The sequence below is a fragment of the Bos indicus x Bos taurus genome, chromosome 9 (genome assembly GCF_003369695.1).
Source record: "Bos indicus x Bos taurus breed Angus x Brahman F1 hybrid chromosome 9, Bos_hybrid_MaternalHap_v2.0, whole genome shotgun sequence".
Lineage (NCBI taxonomy): Eukaryota > Metazoa > Chordata > Mammalia > Artiodactyla > Bovidae > Bos > Bos indicus x Bos taurus.
Window position 1 is genome coordinate 42,299,140 of NC_040084.1, and position 14,348 is coordinate 42,313,487.

Consider the following 14,348-nt stretch of genomic DNA (forward strand, 5'->3'; position numbering starts at 1 on the left):
CATAAAGTTTTGATGTTAGAGTAATATAATGTATTCAGATTTTCATAACTTTAAAATAGTGATGTCTGATTACTGTTAGAATAAAAGTAAAAATTTAAATTATGAAATGACTGACTTTATAGTAATTTTACATATTTTAAGGCATTGCATTTATAAATTTAAATAGAATGTACTTTTCAAAATACATTCAAGACAGATGTGAGATACTTTAGAAGGTAACTTCTAAGGTGTCCTTTAGTGATGGCCAAATTTGCACACATACATCATTTAGTAATTGCTAAAAGCCCTCTGTCTAGCCATGTGTTTGTCCCCACCTCCTGTGTTTGTCAGCAGTTAATAAACTTACTGATAAGGCTTCCCTGATGGCTCAGTGGTAAAGAACCCACCTGCCAGTGTAGGAGATGGGTTCGATGCCAGATCCAGGAAGATCCTACATTCTGTGAAGCACCTAATTCTGTGTTCCACAACTATTGAGCCTATGTTCTAGAGCCTGGTAGCCACGACTGCTTAGCCCACGTGGCGCAACTGCTGAAGCCTGTACGCCCTAAAGCCTGTGCTCTGCAATGAGAAGCCACTGCAGTAAGAAGCCTGCACACTGCAGCTGGAGAGTAACCTCTATTCTCCGCAACCAGAGGAAAGCCTGCACAGCAACGAAACCCAGCACAGCCAAAAATAAATAAACTTACTGATAATATATATTGAAAGATTGTTTTATATGAAAGTTAAATATAAGTGGAACAAAGGTTTTATTTTTCTTGCTCCCTCTATTCTAGGAAGTATTTGAAAAGGAGCAGTCCATCTGTGCTGCAGAGGAACAGCCAGCAGACGATGGGGTAAAAACTTGAGTTTACCTATCTTTTCTGGTAAAAGAACTCTTTTGTTTAGTCCTCTGATTGGTTTATCTTGCTGTGGAGAATAATTCACTTTACTAAAACATTTTATTAGTTAAGCCATTTCCATCTAAAATTTACTATGACTGCCAAATGAAACTATTGCTACAATGTCTGAGTGTGTATGTGTGTTGTGATTTATAGCAGGGTGATACTAACAAGAACAAGACAAAAGGAGGATGGCAACAGAAGAGTAAAGGACCCAAGAAAACTGCTAAATCAAAAAAAAAGAAACCTTTAAAAAAAAAGCCTACACCTGTGCCCTTATCTCAACCAAAGCAACAGAAACAAAAACAGGCTAACGGAGTCGTTGGGAGTGTAAGTTTACTATCTTACGTAAAGACTATCATTATTATCATCTTTGTTGAGATCTGAAGTACACTAAAATGTTTAAATCTTATATGTACAGCTCCTGAAGTTTTATAAATGTATGTACCCATGATACCCAGATAAAGATATAAAACCCACCAGCACCCTAGAAGGCTCCCTGGTACCCTTCTCAGTCAGTGACCCCTCCGTCCACCCCCACTCCCTTCCCCACTATGCTGTTATTACCATAAATTAGTTTTGCCTATTCTTAAAATGCGTGTAAATAGAGTCATTTGGCAGCTTTCATTCAACATTGTCTTTGACATTCTTCTGTATTATGTGTAGCAGCAAGTGTGTGTGTGTGTGTGTGTATGTGAGAGAGAGAGAGAGAGAGACTGAGAGATTCCATTATATGAATATACTACAGTTTGTCCTGTGATTGGTAGACATACAGGTTTTTCTAGTTTTTGCCTATTATGAATAAAGGTGTTATGATTTGATACATGTCATTTTGTGGATATCCATTTTTCCTTGATATGTGCCTCTTAGTAAAATTGCTGGGTCATAAAATAGGTGTATGTCTAACTTGCTGAAAGAGCCCATTTTCTAAAGTTGTACCTTATTATGTTCCTACCAGCAAAATATGAGTCCAATTGTTCTACATTCTCACCAGTACTTGGTTTTACCAGTCTTTTTTATTTTAGCCACTGTAATGGATCTGTAGTTGGTATTTCTGTGTGTGGTCGTTTTTCCATTGATTATTTGTCTCTTTTTGTGCCAGTGCCACACTGTCTTAAATATTGTGGCTTGAAGTCTTAAAATGGAATAATGTAAGTCCTCAAACTCTTATTTTACTTCTTCAAAATTGTCTTGACTACTTTAGGTCACTTGCATTTTCAGCTAAAAATTTTAGAATAATTTTGACAATTTCCACCCCCAAAAAAGCTGCTGGCACTTAGACTGGTATTGTGTTTAATCTTTGGTGCAATATGGGGAGAATTCACAGATTAACAGTATTGGCTGTTTTTATTCACAATTATGCTTTATCTTTATTATCTCCCTTTTTCTCAGCAGTGTTTTGTGATTTCTCTTGGCAGAGAATGACACACCTTTCATTAGATTTACTCCTGTGTATTTGATGCTTTCTAGTTCTGTTGCAAACAGCATTAAAAAAAAGTTTATTCTTCAGTGTTTATTGCTGGTGTATAGAAATACAGTTGCCTTCTAAATATTTACCCTGTATCAAGGGTTCTTGATGAATTGACAATAATTGTAACAATTTTCAGATATGAAAAAAAGATTTTTTGGCTGCGATCCAAAAGTCTACAAATAATAAATGCTGGAGAGGGTGTGGAGAAAAGGGAACCCTCTTACACTGTTGGTGGGAATGCAAACTAGTACAGCCACTATGGAGAACAGTGTGGAGATTCCTTAAAAAACTGGAAATAGAACTGCCTTATGATCCAGCAATCCCACTGCTGGGCATACACACTGAGGAAACCAGAAGGGAAAGAGACACGTGTACCCCAATGTTCATCGCAGCACTGTTTATAATAGCCAGGACATGGAAGCAACCTAGATGTCCATCAGCAGATGAATGGATAAGAAAGCTGTGGTACATATACACAATGGAGTATTACTCAGCCATTAAAAAGAATACATTTGAATCAGTTCTAATGAGGTGGATGAAACTGGAGCCTATTATACAGAGTGAAGTAAGCCAGAAGGAAAAACACCAATACAGTATACTAACGCATATATATGGAATTTAGAAAGATGGTAACAATAACCCTGTGTACGAGACAGCAAAAGAGACACTGATGTATAGAACAGTCTTATGGACTCTATGGGAGAGGGAGAGGGTGGGAAGATTTGGGAGAATGGCATTGAAACATGTAAAATATCATGTATGAAACGAGATGCCAGTCCAGGTTCGATGCACGATACTGAATGCTTGGGGCTAGTGCACTGGGACGACCCAGAGGGATGGTATGGGGAGGGAGGAGGGAGGAGGGTTCAGGATGGGGAACACATGTATACCTGTGGCGGATTCATTTTGATATTTGGCAAAACTAATACAATTATGTAAAGTTTAAAAATAAAATAAAATTAAAAATAAATAAATAAATAAAATCAAGAGCCAGGAAAAAAAAAAAAAGATTTTTTACATACACAATCATGCCATCTGGGTATGGAAACAGCTTTACTTTAATATTTATGCTATTTCATCCTTTTTGCCTTACTGGTACCAGCCAGAACTTGCAGTAGTTGATTTGAAGTGAAGATGGCAGTCACCTTGTCTTATTGGTCTCATGGAAAAAGCATACATTATTTCACCACTGAGTATGATGTCTAAACTGTTTATCTGGGTTTGATGATACTTTGTTTAGGATCCCTGTATCTATTTTTAGGAGAGAATATCAGTTTGTCATTCTTGTATTATTGTTGCCCGGTTTTGGATTACATTTATGCTGGCCTCATTAGTTAGAGATTACTCTCTTTTTCCTGGAAGGATGTGTAAGATTGGATTTGTTTCTTATTTGAAAGAAGTACATACAGAAGCCATCTGGGCTTGGAGTTTGAAAAAGAATTTAGTTAAAGAGTCTATTTCTTTAACATAGTCTACTTTTCTTCTCATATCAGTTTTAGTAAATTGTGTTTTTCAAGGACTTTGTCTATTTCCTCAAACTTGTCAAATTTATTGACAAAGTTATTCATAATATCCTTATTTTTGATGTCTCATAATATCCTTATTTTTGATGTCTTTTGGATCTGTAGTTATATATCTTTTATTCCTAATGTTGGTAATTTTATTGTCTCTTTTCCTTTATCAGTCTTGCCTAATTTATGAATTTTATTAATCTTTTTAAAGAACCAACATTTAATCTTGTTTGGGTTTCCCTTTTTCATATCTGCTTTCTCTTTAATTGATTTCTGATCTGTATTATTTGCTTCTGATTTCTTTGCATTTAACTTGCTGTTGTTTTTCTTGCTTCTTGAAATGGACTATTTTGTCTGGGACATTGACTTTCCTTTCTGCATTATGCTATTAGTTATTGAAGATAATATTAAATTCCCAAAGCAGTTCTTTCCTATAAACTTCTCATTATATTGTATAAAATGTTATATAATTGATGTTTTTGAAAAATGAATCAGCTTACCATTGTCATAGTATATTTTGCAAATAGAAATAAAAATTTTTTTTGTTTCATGAGCTATGAAGAATGAATAAAATAACTGACAAATAAGCAAATAAGTCAAACATTAAAGCTCCTCAGCCCGACTCCCATATATTTATATATAAGAATGTTCATAAAAATTTTTTTAAATTCTATATCAATAGTGAAATTGTAGTCTTGAGCCAGTTTAATTATAATGACCATAGATTAGTTTCAGGGACTCAGGATGTATTCACTGAAACATTCAGAACTTTTTTGGTTGCTTTTTCCTTTTAGGAAGCTGCAGTAAAGGAAGATGAAGAAGAAGTTTCTGACAAAGGCAGTGACTCTGAGGAAGAAGAAACCAATAGAGACTCTCAGAGTGAAAAAGATGATGGTAGTGACAGAGACTCTGATAGAGAGCAAGATGAAAAACAAAACAAGGATGATGAAGCAGTAAGACATAGGTTTAAATAACTGGAATTATACCTCTGATGATAGTTTTGGTTTTTGTTGTTGTTTTTGTTTTGCTTGCTTACTTTCTTTGCTTGTTTTAAACAGTACTGCTGCTAAGTCGCCTCGGTCGTGTCCGACTCTGTGCGACCCCATGGACTGTAGCCTACCAGGCTCCTCTGTCCATGGGATTTCCCAGGCAAGAAGAGTACTGGAGTGGGATGCCATTGCCTTCTCCGTTTAAACAATATTAGTATATTTTATACTGTTGCATTACTTTCAGACAATGTTTTTGAGAGATGGTAGTTGTAATTATGAAGAAAAATTATTTCTGACAAGGACTGGAAATCCTAATTTTCTTAAATCTTATATTGTTAGAGTAAGACCTGGGTCTGAGGTGAACTTAGCTTGTTCTCCTAAGGCAATTTTTTGTGTTGGAGATAACTCTGGAAATATGAGGAAGGAAAGGTGGGTTATGAAATAGGTAGCAGTTACTTGGAAGAGGTTCTCAAAAATTCCAGGCAGTGTTTAGGGTAAAGAAACATTGCTGTGGGCTCTAACGTCAAGAGGTTGGTTAAGGGAAAAGCTAATATTTACAGAATGCCACCTTGTTTCAAGAGGTATATAAGACGTTGAGGAAAAGGGGAAGTCACTGAGGGATTAAGATGGTAAGGGTATAGGGAATAGAAAAAATCTCATGGCATGGCATGAAGTTGCACATGACTTACGAGAAGGCTTCAGAAAAGAATATTTGGTGAACAAATAATGGCCCATAGACGCTCACTGCAGATGAACTGTAACTTGATCAGCCAATTTTTTTTTTTTTTTTTAATGTTTGTGTTGTTCTTGACTGGGCCATGGTCTAAAAATAACTCCTGTGGTTTAGGAGTTATAAAGAGATTCCCTGAATAGCCTCTGAAGCAAAAGCAGAGGCCGGAAAAAAAAAGGGGCGGGGGAGGGCAAAAGATAAAAGTATAAGGAGATAAAGTACTTGCCTTTGGGATGGGAGAAAAATAAGGATGTCTGTTTTTAGCAGTTGCTGGCCCTTGAGTGTTTTCTGTACTTTGAGAATCAAGTTGGTTGCCATGAAATTAAAACCTATCAAAGAAATTATTACCTCTCCCTTTCTTTGAGAAGGAGTTGACATATTTCTTTCTGATTATGGCTCAGTTGGTAGGAATCCTTCTGCAGTGCAGGAGACACAGTAGATCTCTGGGTTAGGAAGATCCCCTGCAGAAGGGCACGGCAACCCATTCCAGTATGCCTGCTTGGAGAATCCCATGGACAGAGGAGCCTGGCAGGCTGCAGTCCATGGGTCACAGGAAAGTTGAACACAACTGAACAACTAAACACAACATTCTTGCTTTGACAGAAAGTTGACATATTTCTTTGTGATTATATTAGGGTTAGTAGAGGTGACTTCGGAGAAGGCACTGGCACCCCACTCCAGTACTCCTGCCTGGAAAATCCCATGGGTGGAGGAGCCTGGTAGGCTGCAGTCCATGGGGTCGCTGAGGGTCGGACATGACTGAGCGACTTCACTTTCACTTTTCACTTCCATGCATTGGAGAAGGAAATGGCAACCCACTCCAGTGTTCTTGCCTGGAGAATCCCAGGAACGGGGAAGCCTGGTGGGCTGCCGTCTATGGGGTCGCACAGAGTCGGACACGACTGAAGTGACTTAGCAGCAGCAGCAGAGGTGACTTTGGGGTTTTGATAAACTGATTTCTTCAGATGACCAAAAATACATTCATTCAGTTGACAGTTATACAAATAGCAAATACTAATAGGAATACAAAGCCAAATGTGAAACAGTTTCTGCTCTTGAATGATAGTAGCCTGAAGGGGAAGGCAGACTAGTGAATAAACATTATAGTACAAAAGAGACTATGCACATTGTGCAAGGGGCAGTGATGGCACAAAGACCGGTGTGATCAACTCAGCTCTGAGAGGATGGTCTGTGGGACCCAGGAGCTCGTACTTTAGGCTCCAGGTGCTCCTGAAAAAATAATGAGTAGGAATCTGCCAGGTAGAGAAAAAAGAAAGCAAAAATCCAAACAGGGTTTAAGAGTGAAGTAAGTCTAGCAGTTTGAAATGACTAGAATAAAAAGTGAAGAGAGGAAAGCAGTGACAGGAGACTGGAGAGACAGGCTCAGGTCAGGTCATGATTGGCAGTGTAGTTCATGCTAGACAGGTTAGATTTGATTTATGAAAAGAAGCATTGGAAGTTTTGAGCAGGGAAGTGATTTGTGGGACTGAACTCTAGTATTTAGCATTGTCAGGAATGCCATCTGGAAGAAGATGGACACCCTTCAAAATGATAAAAAAAAAACATGCTTGATTTCCATTATTTCTAATTTTCACTTTACTAGGAGTGGCAAGAATTACAACAAAGTATTCAGCGAAAGGAGAGAGCACTACTGGAAACCAAATCAAAGATAACACATCCTGTCTATAGTCTTTACTTTCCTGAGGTGAGTTATTCATCCACAGCCTAGTGTTTTCCTTCCTCTAGTCAGATATTTCTTAGTTGCTCTTGATCCTTTCTGTAGCGTGTACTGACTCAGATGCGCTGAATGTGTTTTCTCGATATGTCACATTTTTGAAGCATATATTTCAGTATGCATTACTTTGAGTAAATGAGTTGTTTAAAAGGAGAATTGTCAACTTTTTGAGTACCTTGTTGTTGTCCTGGGCTTCTGTCTCTCCTGTGCCTGGATTTCTGAGGGTTGTACTTACTGATGATTTCTTATTTGCAGCTCAGGCAGTCTTAATCAGACAAATGCATATTTTGCCTCTGACTTTGTGTGGCTTTTGTGAGTCTCACACTTGTCTCTTACTTCTGCCATGTTTTGAATAGGATGAAAATGTTCTTAAATTCTGCTCATGGATTTTTTTCTGGGGGTCCTATACTGGCCATCTGGAGACACTAGACTTGTTCTGATAATTGCCCTGATCCATGGGAAAAAGGCAAGCCCAGGCCTGAGGGACCCACTAAGTTGAGTAAGAGCTGATACCCAAGCTCCAGGCTGATCATTTCGATGTTCTTTGTTCCCTTGTGCTTGTTTACTTTGTGGTTGTGGCCTGTTGAGCTTTCGATCTCTTTGATAGGCTGTTTGTCTTTCAGATGAATTTGAGATCAATTTGAGATCTTGACATACTGCTTTTGCAGACAGTTCTCTGTGGCTAGAGGTCAAGGACTATTGCCTTTTAGTTCAGGGAAGCAGTTCCACAGACTGCTTCACAGCTTTGCCACAGAACCTTCTGCTCACCACTTGTGTTTGGCGGGTGATTTCATGTATAAATATGCTTTCTGCTCTAGAATGTCAATCTATAGTTGCTGGGGGCTGCTGAAGGCAAGTTCCTATTACTAGTAATTTGGCTCTCCTAATAAATGAGTGGCTCTGCACAGACTTTTGTTTTTTGACTTGGAGAGCAGTCAGCCCAGGATTCCATCTTACTGTGCACGCTGATCTTCTGGCATGTCCTGAGCTATAGCCCATCTGTTAGGGGCTTTTCGCCCATTGCAGTATAGTCTGCCAACACCAAGGCTCCTGAAATCAAGCGAATAAATTTCATTCATTGATTGGTTTTAAAAGTACCATGGGATGCTGTAAGCTGCATAATTTGTACCCTTATAATAGACAGCTTCATTTTAGACCATGCTTAGTTAATAGGCAAAGCATTCATTTACTCCCTTAGAACATTTTAGCAGTGAAAGTGCCTTCTTGTAATTTTATCTGCATGGTAAAACATCTCAAAGTGCTGTTTATCAGATAGACTTTATTTGGGATTTTCCTAACTTCCTACCTGTTTACCTTCTCATTTTCACCACTTATAGTACTCAAAGTTTTATGTTCATAATTGACTTAAATGTTATTAAAACTCATATATTTAACAAAAATGGTTGGGAATCCCACGCAACAAAAAACCAGTTTTGTTTAAAGTGCAAATAACTCATGGTAGAGACTCTTTTCTGCTTTAACCATGTGCATCAAGAGAATCTGGGTGCAATGCCATAGGTTGACAATCACTAGCTTCTTAATGTTTATTTTTCTTAAATGAATCTGATTTTAATCAAATAGATTTGGGGCAGTGGGAGGCATTCTCTAAATAGAGATAAAGAATAAATGCACATTCTTGAACATGTATGTTCTAGTAATGATTCTGAAAATGAAATGTCAGACTGCTTAAAGATAGAAATGTTTACCTCATTTCATTAATAATCATTACTTTTAAAATTGTTATTGAAATATAGTTGACGTACATTGTGTTAGTTTTAGGTATACCATCTAGTAGTTTGATATTTGCACACATTATGAGATGATCACCACAGTAAGTCTGGTAACTGTTCCCATACAGAGTTACTATAATATTATTGATCATCTTCCTTATGCTGTACATTACATCCCATGACTTATTTATTAATATAGCTGGAGGTTTGTACTTCCAAGTCTCCTTCATTATTTCTCCTGCCACTTCCACCCCTCTCGCATATTTGTTCTCTGTATCTATGAGCCTGTTTTCATCTTATTTTGTTTCATTTTTTAGATTCTACAAATAAGCAAGATCGTGGTATTTTGTCTTTCTCCGACTTCACTTAGCATGATATCCTCTAGGTCCATCCATGTTGTTTCTGATGTCAAGATTTTGATTTCTTATGGCTTGAGTAATATTCCATTGTTTATATGTACCTTCTTTGTCTGTTCATCCATCAGTGGACACTTCAGTTGCTTGCATATTTTGAATATTGTAAATAATGATGGAATGAATTGATGTGCACATATCTTTTCAAATTAGTGTCTGCTTTTTTTCCTTGGGATAAATTGCTAGAAGTAAAATTGTTGAATCATATGGTAGTTGTAGTTTTAATTTTTTGAGGATCTTCCATACTGTTTTCCAGAGTGGTTATATTGATGTAACTGTAATTTTATTGGACTCTGTGTCCTAGGCATTTTAACAGGTTTTTTTTTTTTTTTTGTATTATCTCACTTTATCTTCACAACACAACTTGAGGTAAGCATTCATCACTTAACAGAGAAAAAGGGTGAGGTTTCAAGGAGTGAAATAATTGGGTCTGGATGACTTTGAAATAGACATTGGCAGACTACTTGCCTGCAGACAAATCTGCCTCCCAGCTTGTTTTATAAATGAAGTATTATTGTAAATGAAGTTTTATTGGAACAGAGCCACACTCATTCTTTCTGTAATACAATGGCAGAGTTGAGTAGTTACAGCAGAGTTGAGTAGTTATAGCAGACTCTTTGGCCCTCTAAGTCTGTGGGTTCTGCATCTGCAAATGTGGCAGGCCAACTATACCACGACATTTTATGTAACAGACTTGCGCGTTCATGAATTTTGGTATTCTGGAGGTGGAGTGATCCTGGAATCGATCTCCTGTGAGTACAACAGTACTCCACTTTGAGTCTGTTGTGTTTCTGCCCATTTTGTGTGTGCAAAACACACGTAGAAAGACATGTGTATACAAACTATACCTTTTGTTGTAGTCCTAACCCTTGGATTAAGCAGAAGTTGAGTTAGTCATCCATTTATGATTTGTTATCCTGTTTATTAATGTTACATTGCCTTGTAGTTTAAGGCATTTAAACAAAAGCTTTTAGTTGAGCTTAGTGTACCATTATTGGGAAGATAATAAACTATTTTAATGTCTTAAGATTGAAATAAAATAGAAAGCACAAGTGATTTTGGCTTAGGGACATTTTTCCTATGAAACTATTTTCAATAAAAAGTTATTTTTAAAAACTTTTCTTGGATAATTGAGACTCTAGTGTTGCTTTGGTTAATTGGATACAATTTATTTTACTTTTAGGTCTAAAACTTTTTTTAAGTCATTTTAGAAAGGTATCTTCCCTATCCCATTCTTAAACAGTGGATGCAAAGTGGATGAATGAATAAAAAGTTACTGATCTGTGCTGTGATGCAGTGGTGGTTGCTGACCACACTGAAGTTTGGCGCTCCCAGACTGGTCTTCTATTTTTTTTTTTTTCCCTAGATTTTTGTCTCCTGTCAGTGTTTCCTGCTGTCATTGTGCACTCTGGTGACAATTTCTTTACTCAGCCTTTTTTATGCTCCTAATCTTTTATGTAGTACAACTGAAAATGCTGAGCTTATTGAAATGGTATACCGTAAATGGTACAAATAGATTCTTAGAATCTGAGATGCTGTCTTATAAGTAACATGTTTTAATGTATTGATTTCTGATATTGTTACCATTTAAGTCCCTTCCACTCCTGCTTTCTGCCTTTTGCTTATTACTAGGTAAGATTACTAAAATTATTTGCTAGATGAATTCGTGATAGCTTATACTGTTTTATTTTTTAGCATATCTTTTATCATTTAAGGTTAATCAGGAGTTTTTAAAATACAGAGGTTCATCAGTAGGGTTTAAGGGGCCATTTGAAACCCCAAAATTACATACAAAATTCTTTTGTTGGAGAGTGGCTCTAAGAACAATTTATTCATTCAGTAAATGTTTATTGACATCTATTTTGTACCAACCATGGTGTCTGTGCTGGGGATACAGCAGTGGCTAAAGGGCAATACAGTTGACTCTCTGCATCTGTGGGTTTTGCATCCATAGATTTGATCACCTGTGGATTGAAAATGTTGGGGGTGGATTCCAGACAGTCTAAAAAGGCAAACTTGAATTTGCTGGGTATTGGCATAGCAATTACATTGTATTAGATATTATAAGTAATCTAATCTAGAGGCTAGATAAGGTGTACAGGAGTATGTGCATAGGTTATATGCAAGTACTGCACCAATTTATGTAAGAGATTCCAGCATTCATGGATTTTGGTATCCGCATTGTGGGGGTGAAAGGGGAGCTTGTCTGGAATCAGTCCCCCTCAGGTACCAAGGAGTAACCATACCCCTAAAATGAGATAAGGCAAAACTGTATTTCTGTAATTCTTTCTGGATATTTATACTCTTCTCTTTTTTTCTTTGCAGGAAAAGCAAGAATGGTGGTGGCTTTATATCGCAGATAGGAAGGAACAGACATTAATATCTATGCCATATCATGTGTGTACACTAAAAGATACGGAAGAGGTAAGTATCCAACAACATTATTTAGATATAGAAAACAGTATAGAAATCCATTTATCATATATGGCTTATTGCATTTTATTGAAAACACATTTTATAACTGTTCTCTGACAGCTTTTGGAGGGAGCTCATTGGAAATTTATAGAGTATTAAATTGAGGTAGACAACTTGGTGGTCTTTTAAAACCTTGTTCTCAGCTATTAGTTTTCACTAATACTTGCCTTACCATATCTCCAGAATTTAGTTATGTTTTACAAATGCTTGTGAGTTTTATCCTCGTTGGATTGGTGCTCAGAAATTATGGTTTGTATCCTCATTGAATTAGTGCTTTTGTGTTAAAAACAAATGTAAGTACTAGTGGTTCATTTTTTAAAGTGGAATTTTTTATTTTATTGGATTGTCCACTGTCAGTGACATCATTTAAATAACATTGTGATGAACATATTTTGACCTTGGATTTCCTTGTTTTTCTTCTTGATTTTTTTACGTTACTATTTGAGAAAGAAGGTTCTGTCTACCTGGACTTGGTGGACAAGAGCAAAGCTTTTGAATTTCAAGAGAGTTCTATAATGATGATTTTTTAAATCCCAAAAGTTTTTTCCTACCTTTGTAACCAAGTAGTAAATGTTTAAAGTAGTTTATTGTTGTTTGACACTTAGCGATAGTGCCAACTTATGGGTATCTCTTTCTCAGAGTAATTTTAACATTTTTTAAAATTTAAATTTTACCCATTTTTGAATGGATAATTCATTTGCCTAGTTGGTGTTTCAGAAGATATACCGAAGTGCACACACTGAAATGTATCTTGTATTCCTGTCTCTCAGTCACCCATTCCACTTCCTGGAAACCATCGATATTACCAAATTTTTATGTATTTTTCATGTGATATTGTAGTAAAGCACAAGCGTATACATAGGTATATTCTTCCCAGTTTTGCACAAAAAATAGCATACATCATGTTCTGCACCTTACCTTTTTCTCAGTGATAAAACTTGGAATTTGTACCATATTAATACAGAAAAAAGCTTCATTGTTTGTTTTTACAGCTGCCTGATATTCTTTTGTGTGGAAGTTTATTTATTCAGTGCTCAGCTCTTTAGTGGACTTAAAAGGTGTTTCTTGTCTTTTGCTGCAATGAATAACCTCATATCATTCAAACACATCTATAGGATAAATTCGTAGAGGTAGAATTAATGAATTAGAGGCTCTGTACATTGTAATTTTGATAGATATTGTTAAATGTTTATTTCTCCATAGGGAGAAAGAATGGTCAAGTGTAGTATGTTCATTGCCTCTCAGTTTGTGAGATATAGAAAAATGTTGCAGGCATATTATCGTGCCCCCATAGACCATTCATCCATGGTTTTGACCTCTTTCTTTTTCTCTGTGACACCAGCTGAGTGTCCTGTGGTTTAACTCAGTGCTGACACTATTTCCCCAGACAGCTCAGATTAAGGTTCAGTCCCAGAGGACTGCTGTTGCCCCGCTGTCCATCTTTAGATGCCAGTTGGAAGTCCCAGGTTGTCATCTGTACTTCTGATCAACTGGCTGTAAATCATGGTTTCCACGATCCCTTCCTTGGGTTCAGTAATTTGCCAGAATGACTCAAAAACTCAGGGTAACATATTTACCAATTTGTTATGAAAATAGTATGATGAAGTAGATGAATATCCGGATGAAAGAGATATATAGGGCAAGGTATATGGGAAGGGATGTCGATCTTCCATGCTCTTTCTGAGCAATCCGCTCTCCCAGCACTTCTGCATGTTCACCAGTTTGAAAGCTCCCTGAACCCCTTATTTTGGTATTTTTATGGAGGCTTTATCACATAGGCATAATTGATCATTAACTCAGTTTTCAGCCTCTCTGGAGAATAGGGGGTAGGACTAAAAGTTCCAGGCTTCTACTCATGGCTTGGGCTTTCTGGTGACTGGTCCTCATCTAGGAGACCAAGAATTGCCTCATTAGAAGAGAACTCATTCTTACCATCCAGGAAATTCCAAGGGATTTGTTAGCTCAGTGTCAGGAACCAGACCCAAAGACCAAATTTTACAACAGAAGATGCTCCTTATGTGCTCTTGTCACTTCGGAATTACAGGGATTTGAGAAGCTCTGTGCCTGTGATTGAGGGCAGAGACACATATATATATGTGTGTGATGAATGTTTTTTCTGTTCTCTCAACATTTGTTCTAGAAATAAGAAAATTTGGCAAGAACTATTCCTGTTTGGTGAAGTCTGTTTTAGTTCAACATTTCATTTATTTTACTTTTATACACAGCTTCATTTCTTCAAGTTATCAAGATAGAACTTGGTTGCTTTAAATATGTTTTCTTGAATTCTGGAGATAGAAATTAACCCCATCAATTCTGCCTATTTTTATTTCCTTTTTACATAGTATATATATGACACAAATGTCATATATGTAAATACATTTATTGTCATTAGAACTTTTGTAACATGTTTTAGGAC

At 36.8% G+C, this 14,348-nt stretch overlaps 1 protein-coding gene across 1 annotated transcript in view; it reads left to right on the forward strand.

Annotated features, from left to right (window-relative positions):
* Positions 1-14,348, forward strand: part of SEC63 (SEC63 homolog, protein translocation regulator) — a 69,727-nt gene that overhangs the window by 49,684 nt on the left and 5,695 nt on the right. Inside the window, exons 15-19 of the mRNA XM_027551278.1 lie at positions 774-833; positions 1,035-1,208; positions 4,655-4,813; positions 7,183-7,284; positions 11,783-11,881. Of these exons, the coding sequence (XP_027407079.1) occupies positions 774-833; positions 1,035-1,208; positions 4,655-4,813; positions 7,183-7,284; positions 11,783-11,881 (594 nt within the window). The remainder of the gene's footprint in view (positions 1-773; positions 834-1,034; positions 1,209-4,654; positions 4,814-7,182; positions 7,285-11,782; positions 11,882-14,348) is intronic.